The 27,090-nt window shown below is 42.1% G+C and overlaps 1 protein-coding gene across 1 annotated transcript in view; it reads left to right on the plus strand.

Moving 5' to 3' along the window:
• The window catches only part of LOC146863703 (long-chain-fatty-acid--CoA ligase ACSBG2-like), a 456,555-nt gene that overhangs the window by 167,337 nt on the left and 262,128 nt on the right, over positions 1-27,090 (plus strand). Inside the window, exons 4-5 of the mRNA XM_085627841.1 lie at positions 4,865-4,985; positions 24,130-24,210. Coding sequence (XP_085483967.1) covers positions 4,865-4,985; positions 24,130-24,210 — 202 coding nt within the window. The remainder of the gene's footprint in view (positions 1-4,864; positions 4,986-24,129; positions 24,211-27,090) is intronic.

Raw genomic sequence — 27,090 nt, forward strand, 5'->3', positions numbered from 1 at the left:
AGCAGTAATTCACTTGATCTACCTCCTGCAGTTACTCCTTATACAATTATTCTTGCTAATGTCCCAGCTCTAACAAAGCAAACGATTGAAACATGGGAGGCCGCCCTACGTAATACATCTCAATTTTGATTGGGCTCAAAGACTGACATGACTGAAGCCCTTTTTGAAAAATTTAAGATGGCTAGACATGTCCCATGGGTCAGGAGAGATTATTCATCTCTGCTGGGCGATTGTGTAGTATTGACATTTAGCGACCCTCAATTAGTACAGGAAATTCTATCTAGGGCAGGGAATTTAAACATAACTTGTGTGGGTATTAACATTTTACCTTTATGTTTTTTTTATCAGCCACATGTTTTCAACCAGCATAATACTCAGAGGGGGGGGGTTACAGGGCTGTGCCCCCTATTTTTATAATGTGCCCATACACAATCATTTAGATATCCTCCCCACATTGGAGGATATACATTGACCGGTTGTTTCTGAGGCACCTTATGTTCAAATGGGAGGCTGTGCTGTGTCTGTCTTGCTTGATCCACCTGGTGCCTCTAAGGGCATTTTGGCCAACATGCTTACTGGACCGAGGGCATGCGTAACTACAGGGTCTGACTTCTATTTGTTCAAAGGGTCAGAATACTTCGAAATATAACGCAAGTGACAACACCAAAGATAAAATCATGAAAAAGGTCGCCTGAATGCAATATACTTTTTGGGAATGTTGCAGGGCTGCGCTTGAAAGTAGGCGATCCACAGTGGGTAACCTTTGTGGAAAAGTTTGCTATACTGTGCCTACAAGAGACCTGGTTAGTAAATGTATTACATATTAATGGTTACCTTTCATTCTCCAGCATATCCGGCGCATGGGAGAAATAAGGGTTGCCTGTGTATTTACGTTTCCAACTGCGTACTTGTGAGCAAGTTAACCTTCAGGATTTCGACCACCTACTATCAGATTGTATTAATAAATGTGGAAAAAAATTATTGTTTTGCTTTGTTAAATTTTTATAATAATATACCCAGAGAGCAAATAGTGTGTGTATTGACTGAATTAAAGAATGACCTTGCCAAAATGTAGGACAATCTGTTAAACGACACATGCATTATATGGGGGGGATTTTAATCATGTTTTGTGTCAACATATTATGCAGAGCATCTGTGGATTAAGTCAAGATAGAGATGTTGAGTAGCCACATTTTCCACATACAACAATTGGGGACCTGTTGAATTTGCTTGTGTTTCAATCTGACTTGCGGCTCGCTAACAAACTATGCACCCAGCCAGTTCCTTTTATGCCCACTTTTAATGGTAGAGGACGAGATCTATAATTGATTTCATCGTAGTTGTGAACCTTCACTCAGGCATGGTCCTTAATTTTGTTACATACTCAAATTCAATGAGCGATCACTATCCCATGAGTATTGTCTTTGATCTAATGAGCGCTGCAACAGGTATGAGAGATTTGCCAGCTCAATATGACTATCTTATTACCCTCAACAGTATCAATGGGCACAGGGTGCTACGATAGAATGCTGTTAACCCGTTTCCATCTGGGATCTTTCCACAGACTTACTAGCTTTCCAACTACAAATGACTGGTCAAAAAATCTGGATACCTGCCCTTGCGATGATGTATCTCACCAATCTACGATGAATACTTTTTTATTCTGTAAATTTTATTCCATCCCAAGAAAGGTTTATAGTGCCTATTTTAAAAACATTGGGCTTAAGACAATGTCGTACAGCATTTCTGGCTCTATAAGCTCTGGAAAATGAAATGTTTATGCAGTCTGTTGTATCAAAAAGTGTTATTAAGTCTAGCAACTCAATGTGGAATTCAAATCCTGGCTCTTAATTATGTTGACCTGATTTATTTATTGCTTATGTGGTTTTTAATGATTGTTATTATTATTGTGCTTTCATGATTTATTTTTAAATCAAATAAAGCTATAATTGACTTGAATATATATATATTCACTGAAAAAGCCATAGGTTTCAGGGGCTTTATAGTTAGCTGGACTTTTCACTCGTACAAAATCAATGAAATTCCCCCGTTATAGTTAGTTTAGCTAACTATAACTTGTGCGACCGCGATGCACTGCTGATGACGTCACATATTACATCACTCATGACATGGTCAGTGACATCACTCATGACATCACTGATGATATCGCAAATGACATCACTTATGACATCACTGATGACATCATCCAGTGAATGTGTGTTTTTCTGAAAACTACATATGTTTTATATATGTATATCTCAAGGTCGATGGAAGAATACATGGGTATATAAGTGTCTAAATGGATGATTTGTTTTTGAAAAATGTATTGTATAACTGACTGATTAAGTGTATCTTAGTGAATACATGGCATAGTGAGTAATGTTTAAATGTGTAAATATCTGTATCAGTCTCTCAATTTGTGTATAAGTGGCTGCATGGGTTGGTGAGTAGCTACATGAGTGTCTATATAGGTTATTAGTTGGTTTTTTGAGTATCAGTATGAGTGTCTGAGTGTCTGTATGGTTCGGTGGGGGGTATTACGTAGTGCATAGGTGCATGAATGAGTGACTCACTGTTTGTATTTGTTGAAGACAGCATGTGTGCAGGACTGTATGGGTGGATGAGTGTGTGCATTGGTGTGTTAGTGAGTGAATGACTGTCTCAATAGTGTCTTTATGAGTAACTACATATGTTTTAAACTAGTATATGTGACTATTGGTGTATATAAGTGAGTATATGTGAGAGTGAGAGAGTGGAAGAGTTCCTGTATGTATAAGTATGTGTTTCTATAAGTGATTGTTTAAAAGACTAAGCATGTGTAAGTTTCTGTAGAAGTAAGTGTGGTGGTGTGGGTATAACTGTATATGCAAGTAAATGGATGTTTGATTCTTTATTAGCATGAGTGACTATGTGTGTGAGTAACTCTATGGATGAGTGATGTTGTGTAACAGCATGTATAGGTGTATGAGTACATATTATGAGTGAGTACATGTATAAGTGACTGTATAGGACTGTTGGTGATTGAGTGGATGTGTATGTGGATCTTAGAATTACTGAATAGGTTGCTGTAACTGGTATTGGTATGTCCATTGTTTTGAAAATTTTAGTTTCTATTTTTGAATGGTGTATCAAAGGTTATATTAGGGGGAGAGGAGGTCTGCCACTCTATCACAAGGATGATGTCATCAGTGATGTCATTTGAGATGTCATGAGTGATGTCATGAGTGATGTCACTGACCATGTCATGAGTGATGTCATCAGCAGTGCATTGCGGGCGCGCACTGATGATATCTCCAATAACATCACTGATGACATCATCCACTTGATATCCGATGCACCTCCTCACACCCTAATATCTCTTTCATACACCAACTCTAAAATACAGACTACCTTTTTTGAAACAATAGACACATCAATACCAGTTAGTACATTCCCACTCACTAATTCATATGTCTACACACACATGCACTAACTCACCCATACATTTACTCGTACATGCAATCACTTATCAATACAGCCACTGATATATGCACTCATATACCTTATAGACACTCACCTATAGACTTTTGTTTGCTGTAACACTTTCCCACACACCTAGTCAATTACCCAAAGAATGAATTAAACTGACATTTGCTCACCTATACACCTATATAAATGCATTGGGACAACCATAATAGGTGAGGATAAAGAAGAATGCCACTGGTGTACCTATGGGTGAGGATGCTCCTAATATGTCCACAAGATGCCACGACTACACTAATTTACCTGATTGCAGATCCTCTACAACCTTGAGGTCTATTGGGACCATTCAATTGACTACTTAGACGTAATGAGATCACAAGTTAATAGGATAACCCTCTCTTGCATAATTGTTTGTCATAATATCACCTATGATCATCCATGTAACTACTACACAAACTCTCTTTTCACTCTCTGCAATTCTTCCATGACCCTTTGTTTCAGTTCTCTTCATTTAGTCTCCATCTGCTTATGTAGGAAATCCCTGCTGGGGGACGATCCTTTGCCTTAATGACATAAGAGCCTTAGAATGCTCTCCTTCTAGGCTAAGCGGAGAGAAGTGTCTGATGAATGTTATTCAGATGCTAAAAATCTATTAATTGTAAAGATTTGGTCTTGACTTTTTCCATCTTTCAGATTTGCACCAGGGTACCATTTCCTAGGGTACCTGTGCACTTTATAATATACAAAGTCAAATTAATTAATAAAATCTTTCTTCCAAATCCATTTTATAGCTTCTGGGCATGATTCAAAGTTTTCCAGAAGGGGTACTACATTATACATGTGGAACATCTACCATATTATGAGTGCATTTTTTCCTGTGGCATCAGTAATATGATGTACGGCATGACCATTGTTTGTAGCATATGGCCATCCGTCAAACTCTAATCATGCCTTTAGAGTGGCTGCCTATTGACAAGTATATCCTGTCTTCATTTATTGGTATATTAAAAAGCCATCTCAGGCCAGGCAAAGGCAATGTCTTTCTTCAACATATGTCTGCACATACACTCCTAGTTGATCTTTTAATACCTCCTGAACTATACTTGCATTGTTGCCAAAAATATGCAAAGCTTATCATTAAGGCAGCTTTATTTATTATCTCACCATCATGTTTTAGAATTGCCCACACAATAGGGCAGATTAGGATGGTGGGGAGACCGCTGCAGACAGGCTGTCGGTGGCGGTCTCCCCGCCATCCTAAGTTGCTTTTCCGCCCATCAGATTTTGATGGTGGGCGCTGTGAGCAACATAGCCTAACCATCAACTACACAGCATTGTTTATTTCATATAATGGTATTTGCCAGTTATGGTTCACAACTTAACCACAACATTTTAATTTCAGTGGTTTAGCAGTTGGAATTTATATCACAAGCTCTGCAGAAGCATGCAAGTATGTAGCTAAAAACTGTGAAGCAAACATCCTCGTGGTAGAGGACCATGACCAGCTCTTGAAGATCCTACAGGTGAGATTTTTAATTCTTACTTCTCAAACAAATAGTTTGTCCTACTATCTAGTGCATATATGTGTGTCTCCAGTTCTATTATTGGTCAACTCTTTATTAGTTCAATCGTTTCCCTTTGTCATGTATGACAATATACTACCATATTAAGTACCTAAATCTGTACAACATGATTGACTCTTACTATTCACCCACATGTTTGTTATCAAGACTTTCATATTAGATAGGATAGTCTCTTTCCTGTAGGTAGAAAATTAGGATGTAGAAGCTCATGGCCTCTTATAATTGGAAGGAGATTTGTGTCAATGCCACATCCAGCAATGCATCTTATTAATTTCTTGTGCAACAAAATTGCATTAAGACTTTTAGTACTGGTATTATTTTCCATATGTGTTATATTTTGCAGAGTAACCCACTTTTCTAAGGGCCTGATTATGAGATTGGTGGTCCGTGGACTGACGTACCCATGGCTGCCGCCCAACCACCATGATCTTGGTGATCCGATCACCATATTATGAGATGGGGGTATTGTCTTTGCAAATAACGCAGCTAAACCGCCGGCACCGCAAACACACCTCCAACTACCGGGGTCACGGTTGGGGTAAGGCAGCACCCAAAGAGCGGTACAGAGGACAACACTAATGTCTGTATTATGAGTTGGCTTTCCGATAAGCCGGCCACGTTGGTCAGCCCGCCGTATGAAGCTCGGCAGAAACAAAGGATTTGGGGTGCATACACACCCCTCTCCTGTTCTTCCCAGCAGATTTTGACATAGATCCTTTTTCCAGCCCCCCCTTTACAGCAGCATCTCAATGCCACTGAATATTACCCTGCCTGCGGCAATACACAGGTAAGTGCTCTTTATACCATATACCCATTGCTGAGACTGCCCACATATGTGTCAGACACCGACAATGTGTAGGTGCTATACTTCCACATATGGCATTCATATGTGTGCATTCGACACATATGCAGTCAAAATATACACACATGCATTGATAGATATGGAATACTAGTCACCACTGCTGCAAGACTGCCACAGTCACACCGCAGACACTCTGGTTAACTTGCAATATGGCGGTCAGAGTACAGCCAGCGTTGCGATCTTCTTGCAGCCATGGTCCTTAGACTGCACAACTTGTAATCAGGCTCCAAGTATTTCTAAAATAGGATACAATCTGAATCATATCCAACATCCTTGAAGTGGCACACGATTCCTAAAACTATTACTTAAAGGTCAAAACCATATTCAGTTTCTAGATTTGAATTTATTCCTGAAATGTACTAAGAGGCCTCCTTCTCTGTGTAGAAGGTGTTCATTATATTTCAAAACAAGAACTACGGAAATTTGATGGTGGCCTTATCGTATGAATCACACACTCATTTAGAATTCAGAATCAGTCAACGATTACCCTACAATTAGCCCATCAATTCTTGTATTTTCTTGCATTTGTAATAGATGTATCTGACAACAAAACTTGTGATATAGAAGTTCATCACTGAAAAACATTGATTTAGATTAATCAAAAGGTGTGAAGTCCTTAGATTAAGAGAGTCAGTTTAGAGCATGGTGCAAGATCTAAGATGTATTAGGCAATGGTCACTGATAAATGGTTTGTTGAGGGAGATGGCATGTTAAAAGAGAAGATCATCCTTATGCTAATTTAGCGGTGGAGTTATCTGTGAGTGGAGGTATAGTTGTGAAGTCAGTGAGTCCTGTTCAGGTAAGTGAAAATATTTTGGAATAACATTGTCGTTGCTAGCATTAAAATGCTGTGTACTTCACCATGCTAACCAATAGTAAAGTGCTTGTACACTTAAGTAGGAGAGTGCCAAATTGGCATAATTTGCTTTCACATGATTACACAAAGTGTCCACAAAATATATTACATATAACAATGGGAAAAGCAAATCTGTCATTCTGCACTATATTATAGTGCAAAATGCAGCCTTGTGTCAATTTGTGGTACAAGGATACATTTAAACAAAGCATACAGGAACCGGGTGAGTCGCTGTCTGCGGGACGCCTGACCCTGCTATTGCGCGCCCTTCACGGGGGGCGCCGGCTGTCTGCGCATAGTTCTGTGCATACGCAGAATCCCTACAACATGGCGCACCTAACGTTTGGTCTTAATATCTGAGATGCCTTAGTAGTGCTTTTATTAGTCCACAACGCCCTCACTCTGGTTTCCGGATAACGGGAGTGACGGTATAACCTACCTAGGTTTTAGGCTATAGGTTCTTTCAAGCTTGATAATAAAAAAGGTTACACTAATCTAAGCCCAAGTGCTACTAAAGATCTCGTTGTATCTTCTTTTTAGTCCTAATAGCGGTAGAAATTCCCGCTCATAGTAGGGTGTCTCTACGTGCTCATTTGAGGACGTATGGGGTGCCTGATGACGGGATGGCAGTGGTGTTTGTCGTTAGTGCAAGTGCCACTTACCCTTATGAGTTGTTTTACTCTTGGGTTACCTTTGAGGCTGTGGAAGATACCGCTAAAACGTTCCACAAATACACTGCTACGCCGGTGCCTCTTCATTATACCCCATATATGGCTTTAGAAATTCCTATTTCTACCTGGCAGCACACTATTTGGTTTAATGGCGCCCTCCCCCACACGGTCACCCCGGCGAGACTGGGTCCTTTGTCAATTGAAGGAGCTACTTGGCCGGTGCTGGCCGGACATACACCTCATCCACGCTACCTGACGGTAGGTGTGGATAGCTTACGTATACTACACACAACCCTGATTACGGTCCATAGGGCTTTAGTGCAGTATGTGTCGCGCACTGTACAGGTGGGGGTACCTGCAGTTGCGGGACACGGGGCTGATCACCATCATGCGGTGGTGATCAGTCCTGTAATGGTAAACGCGGTTGTTGGCAAGCGCCCCCAGAATAAGGATGAGTTTCCTTATTGGCTTGCAGAAAAATTCGATCAACTTGAAGCCGTGTTTCCTAACACTAGTCCTGTGGAAAAACACAGGATACTCACTATTACTTTGCCGAAAGAACTAGTCCCAGACATTGTCGATTGTGACAATTGGGGCAAGGTCTTTGCCGCGACCTATTCAAAGTGCTTCGGCACTACGTCTATGTCGGTACTACCTTCCGTTATCAAAAAAGTCCAGGAGGATCATGGTGCGGAAGCAGCTATTGAGTTGGGAATGCGGCTTATCGACAGCTTCGATGTGGTGTGTTCCATGATTATGGGAAATCTCAAAGGAGATGCCATGCAGTTTCAAGTGGGAAACATGATGGAACTAATTGCGGAAGAAGATAAGCCGAGGGAGTTTGCAAAAGTTATTGCAAAAGCCTATAGGATGGTTGGACGTAGTGCGCTAGGCGTGAAACCCACCATCAAAAATCCTGATGTAGTACAGCACACTAAAGTGAGTTCGTCTACGAAAGACGATAAACCCAACTTTCCAAAACAAAATTGGCGAGCTAAGAAACAAGATAAACAGCAACAGAAACAGGATACTCGTCCTGCCTCTCCTGTTCAGGCGTATGTTGAACGCACTTATGATTTACGTGATCGTTCTCGTATTAAGTCACCTGATAGATTTCAGGTTCCTGACCAGCGCTCTCCTCGTTCTTCACAGGAATCAACGGCTTCACACTTTGGTGGCGAAGACCGTGGGAGAGGCCGGGGTGCTCAAGGTCGAGACCAGCCCCGACAGGCGGACGGAAAAGGCAAGCAAGAAGATTCTGCACGTCCACGTCCTCCGTTTCAGAAAAAGAAAGTTGCTGCAATCTCAGCGAAGTATGCCTCAGATGGTACGGACACAGCTTCTGAACATGAAATGGGCGCGGACGCTGCTAGACAGCGCGGCGGAAGTTACAGTAGTGCGGGGAGCACTGCGTCCATTTCTGGAGGCGACAGCAACTAAAATCTATGTGACAGTAGAAACTGCTGATACTCGCGTAGCCCCCCCTGAGAGATTATTTGACGTAGTCCTCAATATTGAGGGTGACATACAACGAAAAATTAACGCGGTATTTTGGGATAATCTGACGACCACCTATGATATATTATTGGCGGAGAAAGATTGGCCCCCGGCTTTCGTTCTAAACGCTCCAAGGGGGGAAGAAGTCATTCTTCCTTCTTTTGGACACGTGGTGCCCAAGGAGAAGTCTGGGAAGTTAGCCGAGGAGTGGGCACGGGTGCTAGCACCTGCGTTGTATCGTAATCAGGTGGGGTGGGATAAATGTTCTGCCCTCCACGAAATTCCATTGCGGTCCGACCCCCAGCCACAACCTCAATACCCTATGCGTCGGGAAGCTAGATCTCACGTCGCGTCTATCCTTGAACAATTGGAATATCAGGGTGTAATTGAAACGTGTGTGTCACCCATGAATAATCCTTTATTCACTGTGACGAAGCCTGACGGATCGTACCGCCTAGTTTTGGATTACCGGCACTTAAACTCGCACTGCCGGAATTGTGCGGTGCAAAATACACATAGTTCGGCTCTCGTCGATAGTCTTGTGAGGAAGAGGTTCAAAACCACACTCGACTTATCCAATGGCTTTTATTGTCATAACATATCCCCTCATAGTTATGAGTGGACCGCCTTTACTTCGGGTGGTAAACAAAAAGTGTTCAAAAGGCTTCCGATGGGCTATAAAAATAGTCCTGGGGTATTTGCTGCCCGTGTGGTCTCTCTCTTAGAGATGGTAGACCCGGAGGCATACTCGTACGTCGATGACATATACTTAACAGACGACGAGTTGCTTCCACACCTTGCTCGCGTGGACAACATTATTACTATGTTTGCGGACTTTGGTTACAAGTTTAACTTTAAGAAGTCCCACATTGCCGAGTACACAGTTTTATTCTTGGGGTACGAACTCAACAATGAGGGCCGCGGCTTGGCTCCGCAGTTCCTTGAGAAATGCGCACGCCTTCGTATCCCTGCGACATTAAAACAACTACAGTCATTGCTGGGCTTTCTGAATTTCGGTCGTACCTACATTCCTGAATATGCCCAGCGTATCAAGACACTATATGCCTTGGTACAACCAACTTTTACCAAATCTTGCTGGCTGCCAGAGCATTCGGCTGCATTGCACTCTTTGCAGTCTGACCTTCTAACTGCGAAATATTTACAAACTCGTGATAACCACACAAACCTGGTCATAAGAATTGTACCGGGTGTGGAGGGGTTCACGTACTTAACTTACAATGAAGGCGAAACGGTCCCCATTGCATACAAATCTCATTTATATACTTCGGCTGAAATGCGTTTCTCCACTGTCGAAAAGGTTTTGACAGCAGTTCAGATGGCCATCCTGAAAGAACGAGCGCTATCACAGGGGAAACGCATGATGGTGGTGACACCGTTTCCTGCCCTAGAGGCAGTCACTAAAGCAAGTGTGCCGAATTCTAAAGCTTTGCATCCAAGGTGGATACAATGGGCTACCTCCTTAGCCTCGCCTGACGTCGAATACATCTTTGACGCAGGGCTACAGACTCAGGAGAGTTTGGAGTATGAATTAGTTCATCCGGCTCCACTTACATTGCGCCCGTTGGAGGAGTTCCATTGTGTCATATACACTGATGGGTCCGCGCAGCCCGCAACTGGATCAAGGCACGCTTATTCAGCGGCTTGCGCAATTGTTGTTGGTACTTTTGTGAATGGAGAATTCATACAGGATGCGGTGCATACACAGACTTTGGGTGATTGTACCGCACAATTGGCGGAGCTTCATGCTCTGGTGCTTGCACTGGAGTTTGCTGATTATAGAGTCACAACTCTTATAGTGAGTGATTCTTACTATTGTGTTCAGTCTTACAACGACAATCTGATGTTTTGGATCGCGAATGGATTTCGTGATTCAAAAGGTAGCACAGTGAAGCATAAAACGCTTTGGGCTATGGTGGCTGAACTAAAAGGCAGTCGGCCCCTTGTGAATGTTATTCACACTCTTGGTCACCAACGAGTTGGCGTCCATGCTGTCGGTAACAGTTTGGCTGACAAGGCAGCTAAAACAGCAGTGGCAACATACTTGGTAGCAGCAGTTACAAGATCCAAAAGTAAGATCGATGATGACATCTTGGCAGCCATTGCTGCTTCAGAGACTGGTACAAACTTCCCTAGAGGTTTCCCTTCTCGATACCATTATCACTTAAGTCCTGATAACGTCCCGTTAGTGAGGATTAATGATGTTGGGGATAGAGTTATTCCCAATGCAGACTGCAGGCCTGCTTTGGTGCAAGCTGCGCACGAGGGTGTTGCGTCTGCGCACGCCGGAGTGTCCGCAACTGTGTCACTGTTGCAGCAGCGTTATTGGTGGTACGGTTTGTACAAACATATGCGGACTTATGTCCTCAATTGTGGTATTTGCCAACAAATAAAGCCGTCTTCTGTGGCGCGTCCACCACAAACGCAGCTGCATATATCTAATCAACCACTAGCGTGTGTTTATTTAGATCACTGCGGTCCTTTTTCCTCTGACACTGCGTACAAGTATATCTTGGTTGCAGTGGATTCGTGCACACGTTTTCTTTGGGTGTGGCCACACAGGAGTGCTGACGCCCGGACTGTCATCAAAGCATTGCGTGTCTTTATAGGGAGTTTTGCATGTGGAACCCTTCACTCTGATCAGGGCCCTGCGTTCGCCTCTAAGGCGTACAAAGAAGCTATGAGAAGTTTGGGGGTCCAAGTCAAATTTTCGTCTCCATACCGGCCTGAGGGCAATAGTGTTGTGGAACGAATGAACCGTGACCTAAAGCAATCATTGACAGCCAGGGTGTTAGGTACTGGCAAAAACTGGCTAGCTCATTTGTATGACGTCCAACGTGCACTTAATAATCTCCCTAGAAGGTCTCTGGGTGGGAGGACCCCGTACATGATGCTCTTCGGGGTTCGAATGTTTGTCCCAGACCTTGAGGGTCTAGACATGGCGGCGGCGGCCGCGCCTTTTGACTTAGATGACCACTGTACTGTCTTACAGAATCTTCAAGAAGCAAGAGACACTCTAGCAAAAGAGCACATTTCCTCTGCGTCCGAGGCTGGACTTCAGATTCCGGTAGTCGGCTGGCTACCCAGAGTTGGTGATCTGGTCCGTGAGAAGATGGAGAAGAAGAAAGAGTTTGGCCCCTCTTATCGTGCACCAGTGCCGGTGCTTGGAGTTGAGGGTACACGTACAGTTGTTTTGCCTCCACTTCCTGGTCACAGAGACAACAGGTACATTTCAGTTGACAATGTCAAGCTACACAGGGTGGCCGATACTCCATAGTCTGACACCTTCAGTTTCTTGCCCTTCGATGATGCGCAGTTCTGTTGTGGTGCCACCATCTGACATCGTGCCTGAGGTTGCCATTGAAATGCAAGTTCTTTCTGATCCTGCTGTGTCGCCTACGGATGGTGATTTGCCCGATGATGCTGAGTATTCTTATCCTGCTGATGTTCCATTGCCCCTTTTGCATTCATCAGAAATTCCCCAGTCTAATTCTTCCTTTGGAACTGAATCATTGACTTCCACTGCCCCTTCCAAATTTTCAATATTCTTTGCCTGGTTCAAGAGACAATTTTTGGTTCCCCCCTGGATTTACATTTGGCTGGTGCTCATTTGCATTTTTTTGTTCATGTCCATTGGCTTTGTGGTGGTGTTTTTTAGGCTTATAAATGGACACTACCTGAATGAACGTTCTACAATTATATTAATTAATGGAACTTTGGCCCCACATTCATCGTCACACATCATGAAGAGGGACCAGACTTTTGTGAACATCACCGCCTGGCCTGTCCGTGATGGAATAGCATGGGATGCAGTTAAATTTCAAATTCATGGGCCCACGGAAGTGATTAATGTACCATCTGTATATCGTGTTTCTATGGGTGATGTGGTAAAACAGAACATTCGATCTGATGATTGGGATGTAAAAACTATAGAAACACTGTTTTCTGATTTGAAATACTATGCCGCATTTGATGCTGAGGATTTGTATTTGAATACTGAAAACTATGCAGAGCAGTTTTGTTATCAACATTATGGTACTCATTTTCTTCATAGGGCTAACACATTTCGTAGTTTAGTCAACTTTACTCAGTGGGAACATTGCCCTGCCCCGATGATTGGTAGTTCAAAGACTTTGGTCAACAAATTTTCATATTTTTCAGATTTCAGTGTGTCCAATAATGCATCCTTTTTTTTTAAAATTAAGGACGAACCTATTTCAAAGCTGCGTTTGACACACACTAAATTGTTGTTTTCTAAGTCCTTTATGGACGATTTGGCAATTGGAGGGTATGAAGTTTGGAAAGATACTATTGATCTCAAATCGGTTTGGGGCAATAAGTCTTGGCAAGTACAAGGAACAGAAGCTTTACATCGTGCCTGCCTCATCCCAAACCACATGTTATTTTTAAATTCCACAATTTTTCAGACAACCTGTTTTGGATTGGCGATATCTAAAAAATTTACTTCTCCCTCGATCCCGGATCTGAGTGCTTATCCTGGTTGGGAGAATCACACAGATCTGTCCCTTGCTATGTTGCAATCTTTTCTTTCGAATTCCACCTTCAATATTAGTACATTTAACCCTGAAGGTTGGTTGGTATGGCAGAGAAGTTCGGATACCTGTCAACGCAGATTTTTGGGGTTGGTTCCCGGATACAAACAGGATAGAGTAGACCCTCGTTTTGTGTCCTCACACACTGTCACTACCTACTCGGTAGGTAAGTTGTGCCAGACATGGCTGCAACATTCCACATTGGATTCTGTAAAAATTCACTTGTCCCGTTTACATGACAAAATAGATTTGAATGATTTTGTTAAAGGTCCAGCATTGGGAAGATCCAAAAGGTGGGTGTATGCTGTTTACAACGAGGTTTGGAAGTTGTCGCAGATTGAGGCTGCTTCCAGGCTCCGTGCTATTGACCAGGCCAATATGGAAAAAGTATTGGCGGTAATAGATAATAGTATTAACACCTTATCTTCAAGAATATATACATTAGATAACATTGTTTCATCTGTTGTAGATATTGTCCAGGAGGATGTGTCTGTGTTATATCATGGTCAAAATCAATTACGATCGATTATGCAATTTGCATGGACTTTGGGATTACATGAATATTTCTTCTTTATTCCGCCCATTTAATCTGACAGCAAAGCAGCAATTCATGTCCATGAAAGATGCTACGTATTCACTACTACATATAGAAAAGTCAGAGCCTTTGCCTTTTTCAGTGGCTGAGTCTGATTATGCAGTGTGGCTCATCCATGGGATGGTCACACTCCCGATTTCTATGTATAGGTTTAGTTTGTGCATGAAACATTACGCCTTGGGCAGATATGAAAAACTTGGTTCTGCCTTCTTGCATGAAGTCTGGTCTCTCCCATTTACATATCGATGTGAGAGAGACGGCAAAGAAGTTTATTTGAAGGGTGAGGAGTGTACGTCTGCTCCTGATCATTCCGTAGTGTGTAGACATATCCAATTACATGGATCGTGTAATATGAATGCCCCTAATTTAGCTTGCGTGTTGAAGGGCATTCCTGTGCCAGTTATAACGCCATCATTTACGCTGCTTGCAAATGGTAGTTATTTGCTTTTAAATAGTGAGGCTTGCTGTGGGATGTTAGCTGGAATTCCCTATATTGTTTCAGTTTCACGGAGGGTAATTTGCTGTAATAACGTGCTTTTCCCACCCCCCCAAGGCCGGCTTGATATATCCATCTGGCCGACGATTCCAACCTTGAAAGCAGAGTTCAATAGGATGAGCAGAATAAGGGCTCTTTTGTCTCAAAAGGAGGTTGCGTTGACTTCGTCCCGTGAAACATTTCTCCTTCAAGTGGCGAACACTCGCACAGAAGTTCAAGCTCTTTTGAATACTGACCTCCCCCTGCATTTTGGCACATTAATACACACTATCTTCAATGCTTCTTCCACGACTGGTCTGGTCCATTTTTTTTAAATTGTAGGCTCTGGCCTTGTGACGTCTTTCCAGTCTATCTTTGGTATAATACCAGCTATTTTTCATTCTATTTTTTCTGGTGTTTTCGGAGGGTTTCCTCTGATTCTCGCTTTAATTGCTTGCATACTCCTGTTGGTCTGCGCTCTAAGCTATGGATGCACGACTTGCGCTACTCGACCACGGATTCAGCCTGTTCCATCTGCGTAGCCGGATGTGGGAATCCTATGGGACTTTACCACTGGCTACCTTGAGTGTCGCTTATGGATTGTCCTTCCGGTTCCCGTTTTTCACTTGTGTACAGCCTGTTTTTCACTGTCTCGAATGTCCGTTCCAATGGGCTCCTGATATGTGTTTGTCAAACTTGGTGTCACCTGACCTGGATTTTGATCGACTAATGTATCCCTTAGTGGTTCATGAGTTTGACTGTTCTGGAGTCGGGTTTATGGCCTTGGGTGTGGCGCATGGAGTCCTTGGTTTATGGGATATCGAGAAGGCAGCAGTTGACTTCCTGGCACGAAGTTACATCGAGATGCCTGCTTCTTGTCCACGTGGTGTGCTTGATACTCATTTCCCTGTGGAACACGTGTGTTCTTTTTCGTTGCTGAATTGGATGACAGACAATTTTGCGGATGACTCCAATGATTTTCTACTGGAAGCTGCGGCTGCATATGCTGCTTATACTTTCCTAGACTAACATTTGTGCTCACAATGTCTGGTGGCGAGTCATGTGGAGTTGCATTCTTTTTCACAAACGATCGTTGGCTTCTATGGACGATGGCTTGTGTTTTTATATATTTTTCTTTTCAAATTTTTTTCTCCCATTTTCTGAAACTCACATTTCGAGCTCTTTAGTCTGCATCGTTGACTTTGAACTCTGCGTTCTATTAAAAAATACGCCCCTGGTAGTCCAGTGGTTCGATCAAAGGGGGATGTCACGTGGTTTTAGGCCACTCCCTATTTACAGTGCTAAGTTAGCTCAATCACGTTAGCTGTTAGACAGCCATCTTGCTGCTTTTGCTGCCTTTGCCCCCGACACTGTTGTTACATGTTATTCATTTGAGAAATGCAGACTCGCTCTTGTCTCAAGTGAATGTTATTTATACATCGTTAACAGTTGCTAGTGCCCTTGGTCTGTACATCGAGTAAAGAACTGTTCTAGGACACTAGACGGTGCCGGCTGATTGTGTTCAGGGTGATCGTACCACTGTTTAGTCATAACATGCACGCAGCTGCAAATACCAGAAAGTCGTAGGCTTTAATATTACAGCGCAGCAGGTTTTTAGACATTCGATAGAAGAGCTGAAGCAGAGAACACTGAGCTGATCCTGTGATGTGATACACCTAAGCTGATCTATACGGTATGGGGTCCCCTATGCAAGCCTATGAGACCTTCTAATAGTCTAATAATATTTTATTAGTTGCTAGAGAAAGGAGGGTGGTTGTTTTACACTGTCATTATTAATATGATCGCTCCTTTCATTTTCTATGGAATTGTAACAATGCTAATGGTAATGATCTTAACCATTTGTCTGCTTATGTTAGCCAAAGTACTGTATAACAGGACTCGAGGTTTATGAATAAATTCTTTAAACTTTACTGTGTCTTAGTTATTCTGTTGTGGACTGATATATATGTGCAAACGGGTATTTCGGGTTCCCACCATTCCTGAGAATAACTAAGTTGCATGTTCTGGGTTGTCTATACATTGGGACCGCCGAGCTAAATCTCGGATAACGAATGTGACACTAAGCTAGTCGAATAAGGGGTTCTTAGTTCTGAGGGGAGTTTCTGGTACACCACAATTCTCTAAGGTTCTGGTTTCCTGCGCATAGTTCTGTGCATACCCAGAATCCCTACAACACCACTCCGTCATGAGCACAGCTCAACCGTGACTCATGACGGAGTGGTTCCGTCATGAGCACGGCGCCACCGCAGTGCCCCCAAAACCCCCCCCCAGCACCGCGGCGGAATTCCCGCCGCGGCGAAGGGGTTAAGCTATCAACGAATAGCTGAAAGAAGGAAGCAGTGAAGGTAGAAAGACAGACAATAGGGATAGGGAAAATAAAAGAAGAAAAGAAGAAAGAGAGAAAGAAGGAAGAAGGTGAGAAGACGAGAGAGGAAAAAGAAAAAAAGAAATATATATATATGGAAATAAGATTACAGCCATCAGATTTCCATGCCTTCACCATCTCCTACCCCCCCAATCTATCAAAAAATGCTGCCAAGAAACATAAACACAGTATACTGAAAACTCACCTGGAGACACTGATTTCAGACCCTTATTTCTGCACCAACAAAGGCATACTATCGAATGACCTCATCTTCCATACCAAAAAACGTGCACAATGGAGGAACACCCTCTACTCCATGCTTCAAATCTCCAACACCAAAAATACCCCTCACGTCCTCAAACTGGCAGTCACAGCCTCGGACTTCTGCAAGGCGAATGCCACCATATCCATATACAATAATGGTAATATCCTCATACAAGCATCTAATAGCAATCTAGCACTCATAGACAAGATCTTTCCTACTCTCAAAAGAGCAGCTAACAGCAAGAAAAACACTCTCCCCAACACGACTCCTCCCGTTTATCCAGAAGACACGCAACATCTGCTACTTAATCCGTTAACGACATCAAGGGACCCTATATCTCGCCCCACCTCCAATGACCCCTACATTTCCCTCACAACTGATTCAATCACACTGGAGCCCCCGGGTCCAGCTCAAACAGTCATAAGCCTAGATACCAACCACCCCAACGCAGGCACACACCTGACTCGCATGCCGACCAATGGAGAATGCACCAATCGAAACTCCACCACTGACATCACAATCGCCCAACCAGCAGGAGAGCTATCTGACAAATCTCCTCTTGACTCGACATTTACATTGATCCCCGATCATCCCCTAACGCCTTTGATGCCTTATCCGCTCATCCAAAATCAACACTCAACTTCCATACCCCTTCCCATGCAGAAGCCCCTCCCCCTTTCATGTTATCACCTCTTAAGTCCATCCCTCACATATACTCTGACTCACTAACTACCCTCCTTACTCAACAAATCCCATCAAAACCTAATAATGATATCCCCACTCAACTTGATATCCAGATCTCAGTGCAACCAGGCCTTACTGGAGGTCATACCACCACTATACGGGAACACACGTCCACACATTTAACTAAGTGCCTTAACCATGACTGGACCGCGAGATTCAACGAGTTAACCATAGGCCTAGCTCATCTCAATGACGAAATGCAAAATCTATCATCAATCACCAATGAACTCCTAACCTCTAATAAAGCTACTAGCGACACTGTGAACCGAATTAGTCAGCAAACCAGTAGATACTTCACCATGAATCCACACCCTAACTATTTAACACAGAATAAAATACCCTCCCCCAATGACTCGGATCGTCCTATGAGGGCTATGGATGGCCTATCTGACAATGACTTACATGACCTTCTCATACAACAGCCATAATGACAGCAGCAAGTCATTAGGTTGCACTATCAAATCCATTCGACCCAACCCCTACAGAAAACCCACTCACAATTACAGATCCATAATTAGAGAAAACCTTACAAAGGTCAACATATTGCAGTCTACCCTCACTCACTCGACTAGCAAGCTAAAGTGCGCACTTATCAATTGCAGATCGGCTAACAAACATGCTACAGTCATTTATGATCTCATCCTCTCGAATGATCTGGACATCATCATCCTCACTGAAACATGGCTAAAGAGCTCCTCTGCTCCCATCCTTGACTTACTGGTCCCCTCTAGTCATAATATACTTCGCCTGGATAGAACTGAGAAACCTGGAGGGGGGTTAGCCTGCATCTATCGAAACACAATCACAGTTAAACAAACAGACGCTACCTCCCTATCCTCCTGTGAATATCTCCGCACCAACATCTCTGACGACAAGGGAATCAGCTGCAAACTTCACATAATATACCACCCCCCGGGTGATAATCTGAAGTTCATTGATAACCTAATGGAAGTCATTACAGCCAACGCCAACTCACAAGTACCGCAGATCTTTCTGGGAGATTTCAATCTCCATTGGAACAATACTGGCTATCATGATGTAAACGGGCTCAAATCCTCTCTGTCAGACCAGGATCTGTCCCGATTCTGCGACAGCCCAACCCACAACAAGGGGGAGACATTAGAACTCATCCTAGCAAAAACAAACACTATATCACTAGAATCCATCTCCCATGTGACTGGACTCATCACTACAGCATATTCTTCTCCATCAACAGTGAGGTAACTCCAAAACGAAGCCAACCTACAAAAACAAAACAATGGAAAAGGAATATCCAAAATATTAATCCCAACGCCTTGGTATCCTAATGCAATTCCGCCCTCATCCCCTCAACAGATATGGCTGATGTCCAGGATCTCACAGACTTTTACAATGCCACTATGCTTGAAATCCTTGATAACACAGCGCCCCTCCAAGAAAAAAATGTCGCCACAAACATTTCCAAACCATGGTTCAATGAGAACCTAAACTCGGACCGACGCAAGTTAAGACTAGCTGAGCAAACATGGAAATCAGCACCCTCCAACTTAGAGCACTGAGAAATACTTACAACAGAAAAAATCTTAAAAGCTAAAGCAGACTTTTCAAAACACAACTGAACCATGCCATTAACCGTCCCAAAAAACTATTCGAAATCGTAAAACAACAAGCGCGTAACTCTCCAAACGTAGTGGAGCTAAGCAACCCGGCTACACCTGACTGCGACGAGCTTGCCAAATTGTTCCTACAAAAGACTAGAACCATTGAAAATGACATTCAATCCAAGAAAGAACCCCAACAAACTACTGACCATGAGCCTTTGCTTCAAACACAGATCAAGGACCTTTTTATCTTTCCAATCGAAGCTCCAAAGAACAATGCGAACTGGCACTCCTTCTCACCCATCCCGGAACACGAAATCTATAGCAACCTTCTAGCGATCAACCCTGCCAATCATTTCTCCGATCCCCTACCCCCAGCCATATTCAAAATGATAAAGACCTCTATTCTACCCCTATGGGCAAAAATTGTTAATGCCTCTCTGAGGCAAGGCTCCATACATGACTGCCTTAAAATCGGGCAGGTCACACCTATACTAAAGAAAGCCAACTCCCTCTCCACAGACCTCAACAACTATCGCCCTATATCCAACATCCCCACACTGGTGAAACTATTGGAAAAATGTGTACAAATTCAACTCTGCAACCACATCGAGAACTTCAACCTGCTAAACAAACACCAATCCGGCTTTTGTCAAGGCCACAGTACCGAATCAGCACTCATCCACATAATGGATGACATTTTAAAAATGTTAGATCATAATGAATTGTGCCTATTGATACTCCTGGACCTATCTTTCGCTTTTGACACGGTTAAACACGGCAATCTACTGTCCCTACTTGAACGAAGGATGGGCCTAACCGGTCCAGTGTTACAATGGTTCCCCTCCTTCCTAAGCAACAGAACCCAAAGAATCAAGATGAAGCAATCATTATCTCAACCATCCATGGTCACCCTAGGAGTTCCACAGGGATCAGCACTATCACCAATCCTTTTTAATCTACTCATGGAACCCCTCGCCAATGCTCTGAATTCTGCAAACATTCTATATCACCTATACGCGGACGACACACAACTATATATGAAAGTCTCCTCACCAGATGACTTTATCTCCCTCAACGCCATTCTTCATAATACCCAAAGCTGGCTCAATGGCAACCACCTCATGCTCAATGCCAAGAAAACTGAATTCCTCCTCATCTCCCCTCCCAATCACACACCCAAAATAGACGTATGGCTGAAGCATCTAAATTCCTTCAATTGCGCCCCACACATCATTGACTCCGCAAAATCCCTGGGAGTCACCCTGGACAAACATTTAAATATGCAGGCACAAATCTACAATGCCACCAAGGGAGCCAAATATCAGTTGAGTATCCTAAGGAATCTTAAACCCTTCCTTCCACAGGATGATCTAAAAATGGCGGTAGAAGCACTAGTACTGCCGAGACTGGACTATGGAAGCACCACTCTATGCGGTCTTCCTAAATGTAAGCTAGCACTGCTCAGGGCATCATTTATCGCTGCGGCCAGGCTGGCTACCCTACGAGGTGAGAATACAACTAAAGATTGCCTGCATGACACATAAAGCCCTACATACCAACACCCCCAGCCATTTAGCACAAAAGCTGGAACGGTCGGGCGCATGCAGACATTCGCGAAGCTCGAGCTCACTACTACTAAAACCCCAATCCTTCCACAAAAAGAGAACTGGGTGCAGAGCTTACTCCGGTATCGCGCCGAGGATTTGGAACACCGTTCCCCCAGATGTACACAGAATCTCTTCCTTTGCCTCCTTCAAAAAAGAAGCAAAAATGTTTTTAATGAACAAATTAACATCCTAAAACTTTAACTTTCTGGTGTCTTTTGCCACTGATTGTATCTAAACACCAATGTCTACCTCTTTTGTATTGTATGCGATTTCCGATTGTATGAAAAGAAAAAAGTGTGTGATAACAGTGTACTGTAAAGCGCTCTGATACCCCGTGGTTCATGTTCGCGCTACATAAAACTTTATAAATAAAAAATGAATTTGCAAGTAAAAAACGCTTGTGGTCTGTTGTTCACATGCATTCTCTGTACATTGTAACAGAGAATGGCACATTTTGCTGTAAATGTTTACTATGAATGTTGCTCAATTATGCAAAGCTCGTAACAAGAGTATTTCAACATTAAAAAATTCCCAAAATTAGCTGAATTAAGTGTATACCTATCAACCCCTAGTATTAATAAATCAATCAATCAGCATTTGTATAGCACAGCACTGTCACCCCTAGGGCTCTCTGGGCGCTCCGGGTGCAGTGTCTGGTTCACTGACAAAATATCTAAACCAAGAATATCTTGAGACATAAATATTGGGTCTAATATATTGAGTACAAAAATATCCGAATCTTATACTTATAATGTAAATAACAAAAATATTGAAAAATATATATTGGTATACACTTATATCGAGCACAAAATTATTGTTTTGTAATTTAAACATAAATATAGCAAACATTAAATATATTGACATCACACAGTAATATAATTTCATTTAAATGTATTTAAATAATTAGAAATTATGTATAAATGTTATTCTTATTTGTTTTAAACTTATATATATGTTTATTTAATCATATGAAATTTAAAACTATCATTAAAATTATAACTTCTCTTATCCCCTACAAACACAACAACCCACACCTTGACTTAATTAATTATCAATTAAATGAGCATTATTAATTAACAATAATTATTCATTATTATAATTATTTCCTTCACATCTTTTACCCATTCAAAATCGACAACCCACACCAAAAATATTAATAGGAAATGTAATTAATTACATGTGTATAATCGTTTATCAATTAAATAATTATTAATGGTAAAAAATGATTATTAAATAATTATAGGCTTTTTTTGTTTTTTTAAAAAGCACAAACAGGACCAAAAGGTATCAGAGCACTTTACATGAGCACCAGTTGTGCTACAGATGGAAACATTCCTTTTTTTTTGTTAAGCACGGGAGATGAGGTGATTTTCCCAGAATCACAGGATTTCGGGCGCCCCTGCTGAGACTAAAACCAAGTTTGCCAGCTTTGAGGTCGACTGCTCTAGCAATTAGGCCACATGCTCTCCCCATAGTTAAATTACGCCCCACCGTACACCCCTTTGTACCTCACAACCCATACGTAAAACTTAACGTAATGAAAGAAAATTATTGCACATACAAGATTATGTGTTCTCAACTAAATATTTCATATGAATGAAGAAATAATTAGTAATTAGAATTAATTTACTTATAGAATAAAACTCCGCAAACTCCACCCAGTCTTAATTATTAACAATTAGAACATTGGAATGTTGGGAGCTCCATTGTAGCTCCATTGCTTCTACGGGCCGGTAAAGGTCCGCAGAGCAACATTCCAATGTTTTACAAAAGTCTCTCGAAGCTCGAGGGGATTTATATCCCCTCGCGCTTCGAGAAGCCTTTGTTTATTTTGTTAGAACATTCTGCCCTCTAGTGATAGAATGCTCTAATAGCCTTATAGCCCTTCGTAGCAGGGCTATACCGCTATTAAAGCACCGCTGTCTTGTTAAAGTCCCTTGCCTTCAACTCGGGCCTTTAACGCTGCAGCGGGCCTTTAATAGCCGGTATAGCCCGCTAAAATGTTAAAAATTCATATCGCCGGTTCCCTTAATGGAGTTTTGTATTTTTGGTGTCATTTTAGTCCTTACATTTTCTCTATTTTCTAATTCAGTTTGGGATTTTTATTGGTTTTTTGTATTTTATTTTTTTGTCACTGCATTAATACTTCCCACATTAGCCTAAGTTAAGGCTGTCTGCATTAAAGGGTTAAGCTTGACAAAAGTTTGATTAATCCTTGTGGTTAGCAGTCTCCTACCCCAAATAATGATCCAATTTTTAACATACTCTAGTTGCACTACCTAACCATGTCAGAGCAGCAGCAAAATATGTCTCGTGCGTCAGTTACTAGTGTGGTTATATAATATATGCAGAAGTGCAATTGAATCACAACAGTGAATGAATATATGAAGCACTGTTACATATAATATGCCTGCAGACAATTTTTAAAACCAGAATAATGGATTGAGATAGTTGGAAGAGTGTTTAAAGACCTGTACAATTGCATTGTGGGAGGAGTGCTTTGGAAGTGTCAATTAGGACAGTCTTCTTGTCATTTCACACTACACTGCACAAGTACACTGTTAATGTCACTCATTGTTAAAAAGAGCATGGGATGTGCTTCAATCATGAATGTTAGATAAGGATGTAAAAGTTATACAGGAAGATGGCGTGAAGAGGGCATAATTGTGGTCCAAATCAACTGCTTCCAATTTGATGAATGGATATGAGTCAACTTGTCCAAGATTTGTTTTCCACCCCGTACATATTGTGACATTTTGGACAAACATATTTGAGGCGGACAATAAATATATATAGAAATATTCCAAAGAAATGCAAATCCACAAAGGTGTGTTGGAGAAAACTGTGGAAAAAATGTGTATTGAATGACATGGGGATGTTGAGCTGCAGATAATTCTTTGATTCTTTTACTTTAATATGAACCAGAGTGGGTGGTCTTTGAATTGTTCATCTTCTTATGTGTTTTCTTTCAGATTGAGGACCAGCTGCCCCATCTCAAGGCTGTTGTACAATACTGTGGTGATCTCCAGATGAGGAGACCCAACCTGTATGCGGTAAGAAAATGTATGACTTAGAAGGATTTCATGATAGAAGCAGTGGTGTCACATAGGCCGCAGCAGCCTCCATGTGCAGGGGGCCCTGGGCTTCAGGGGCCCCCTCAGCACAATACACTGGCGTGAGAGCTCCTGCCTGACTACAGAGTGGAGCCCCTTGATGTAGTTTGCAGGGGGGCTCCCTCAAATTTTGTTACGATAGTGGATACAAGCATTACTAAGTGCCATGCAGCAGAGTATCAATAACTGTGCCTTTGATCTAATTCAATGAGTGAGTTTGACGCTATCACCCTTGCTTCCCTGACAATTCTTCACACATCTCTACCTTCCAATTCAGTAAGAGGGCCAGCACCAATATTCATGTACTTCAGTTCTATCTCTCACCTGACAATGCCCACTTTAAGAACTCATTCTTGCCTATTGCTCAGTGGAAAGAATAATTTCTGCACTCAAAAAGCATTCACCGAGACATGAGGATTTGCATAGAGTTTCACCAAAAAGTACTCCCCTGATTCCCTAACCACTGATACGTGACCAAGTCTCCTGGAACAATCCCTGAACTATCATTAGGTGAAAATCCCTATGTGAAGCTACCGCTGGAACGCCACTACTGAGTGGGAAAGGAGGCATGTCCTTTTGTTTTATATTCCCTCACACACCCTAGTGGTGTCATGCTTCATCATCGGGACACCCTGACGCCTAGAAGTCAGGGTGGGCTCGACCATCTTTCAGGGAGCACTTAAGGAGATGTTTTTGGCCATGGGGATAAAGATTAAAAGTCCACAGACAGATCCCGGTTTCCCTTTATTTTTGGATCTGTCAGGGATAATAAAAACAGAAAAATGAGCCGATAGGGATATTATGGTCCTAGGACCCTATAGCAAACATGTTTCAGTCCGCTATTGCCCCATAAAGGGTGCTGGACTTTCTTCAGGGTGGGACTGGGTGCAACCTGGAATCAGAAGTAGAAGAGAATTTCCCTACACTACTTTATATAAGGGAAGGTAGCTGCTCCTTTTTTATCTTGGACTAGTGTGTCTCGTATATTCACTCCATCTGGGGAAGGAAAAAGAGAGACACCACACAACCACCATTGTATTAAAGTTCGAAATTGTTCACATCTTCATGCGTTTATGTTGATTAACCCGTGTTAAAAGGTTATGATAGTGAAAAAACGCAGAAATTGCGTGTGTTATTATAGCATTGTCTATCACACACTCGTATTTGTGTAATTCCCATTTTTGTGGCGGCAGATTGCTGCATCCTGTCATCTTTCACTCATTAGTGTGTGATTGGCATTTACGAAACATCTGTGTCAATCACGCTCACTCAAACTTGTAAACATAAAATCACCATATCTCTCATTATTGTGGAAATTTGTTTAAAAATACACTCACTCTGTACTTGCTCAAATAAGCACATTCCTTACCCCATTTTGGGAGAGGTTAAACTCCTCGTGGGACCTCACCACACATCGGGGTAGCCCTGTAGTCAAACTCTGCTTTGTCAGAATAGTATGATCGGTCATGTAAATCAGGATGTTAGTTTTGGTACGTTTTAGAAAGCCCAACCGGTAGACCAGAATGAGGGATGGGAGAAAAGAAATATAGAAAGACGGTGAGAATAGAGATGGAGGCCAACTCCCGAGTTGAGTGGCACTCTCTCATACCTTATAGTTGTTGTTCAGCTGCATATTTACTCACGCCATCAAGGGTCCTGTCCCTCATATCGTCCTGCTTGGAGGAGGTTTCACCACTTGGAGCTACGAGTGTTCCCCCGTAATCCGTTATAAAGGACACTCTGAATGGTGACGTGTAGCCCCGCCTATTTCCGGGTTCGCGTAGTTCGAGTCATCGCGACTTCTGAGGGTATCATGGGTAATGTAGTTACTTACTGATAGTTTTACGCTATTATAATGGTAAGATATTACCCTTAACTATTAAATTAGTATCCGTGGGGTTTTCAGAGGTAATTATTTTATTAAATAGTATAGTTGAATAATCATGATAAGGATGTGTTATGATATCGCTCTCGTTATAGTTTGATTCCTGTCAAGGCGGCTCGTGATGGTGTTCAGAGCCCCGTGATAGTATGTCATCTTAGGGAATAGGAGTTTGGCTGCACTCTCTCTGAATGCCCTGGTATTCATTGAACATGTGCAGGATGACAGCAAGGTGCTCCCTTGTGTATTCTGACTGGTATCTACCACAGACACAGAATAACATTACTGTTTTTTCCTGAAACTCGATCCTTTCTCAAGTTGTTAAATATTCGGGTGGGCTCTACAAGTACTTCTAACACTATCAGAGAAGATCTCGTACCATCTAGTTTCTCTGTGTCATTAGTCAAACAACATGAACGTGATGGAGGCGTTTAAAGACAATCAGAATATTTGATGGTATGTTCATTTGAACTTGAGCTGTGTTTTTGGTTTCTAAATGAAATCCTCTTTTATCCTGTTTATACAAGCTCTGAGGTTTGTTTCTCAGGGTTTCCCATGGCTCTTGGGTTTCAGCTTTGAGGGTTATATTACATCCATATCCTAGGAGAGTTGATTATTTCCTTTTACATAAATGGGATTTTATTCCATCATTTATGAATGGTACTATGACAGGTATGTTACCACTCCTAGCAGCTCTTAATTGGTCCCTAAGTGGTAAAGTCAATTGGAAATTCAGTTTGTTAAGCACCCCCTTAAACTGCCTTTAGACCTTCTGTGAATTGCATTTTGCGAAACAGATTTCTTTAGTACCTGTTCATGAACATGGGGATAGAGTAGTCAAATTGATTAGCTATCTCTCTATGCCATAAAAAGTAGAAGCTTCCCATTACATTGAGGGAAGTACATAATGCCTGTTGTGTGAGAGTTATTTTGAGGAC

The sequence above is a fragment of the Triturus cristatus genome, chromosome 2_1, assembly GCF_964204655.1.
Source record: "Triturus cristatus chromosome 2_1, aTriCri1.1, whole genome shotgun sequence".
Lineage (NCBI taxonomy): Eukaryota > Metazoa > Chordata > Amphibia > Caudata > Salamandridae > Triturus > Triturus cristatus.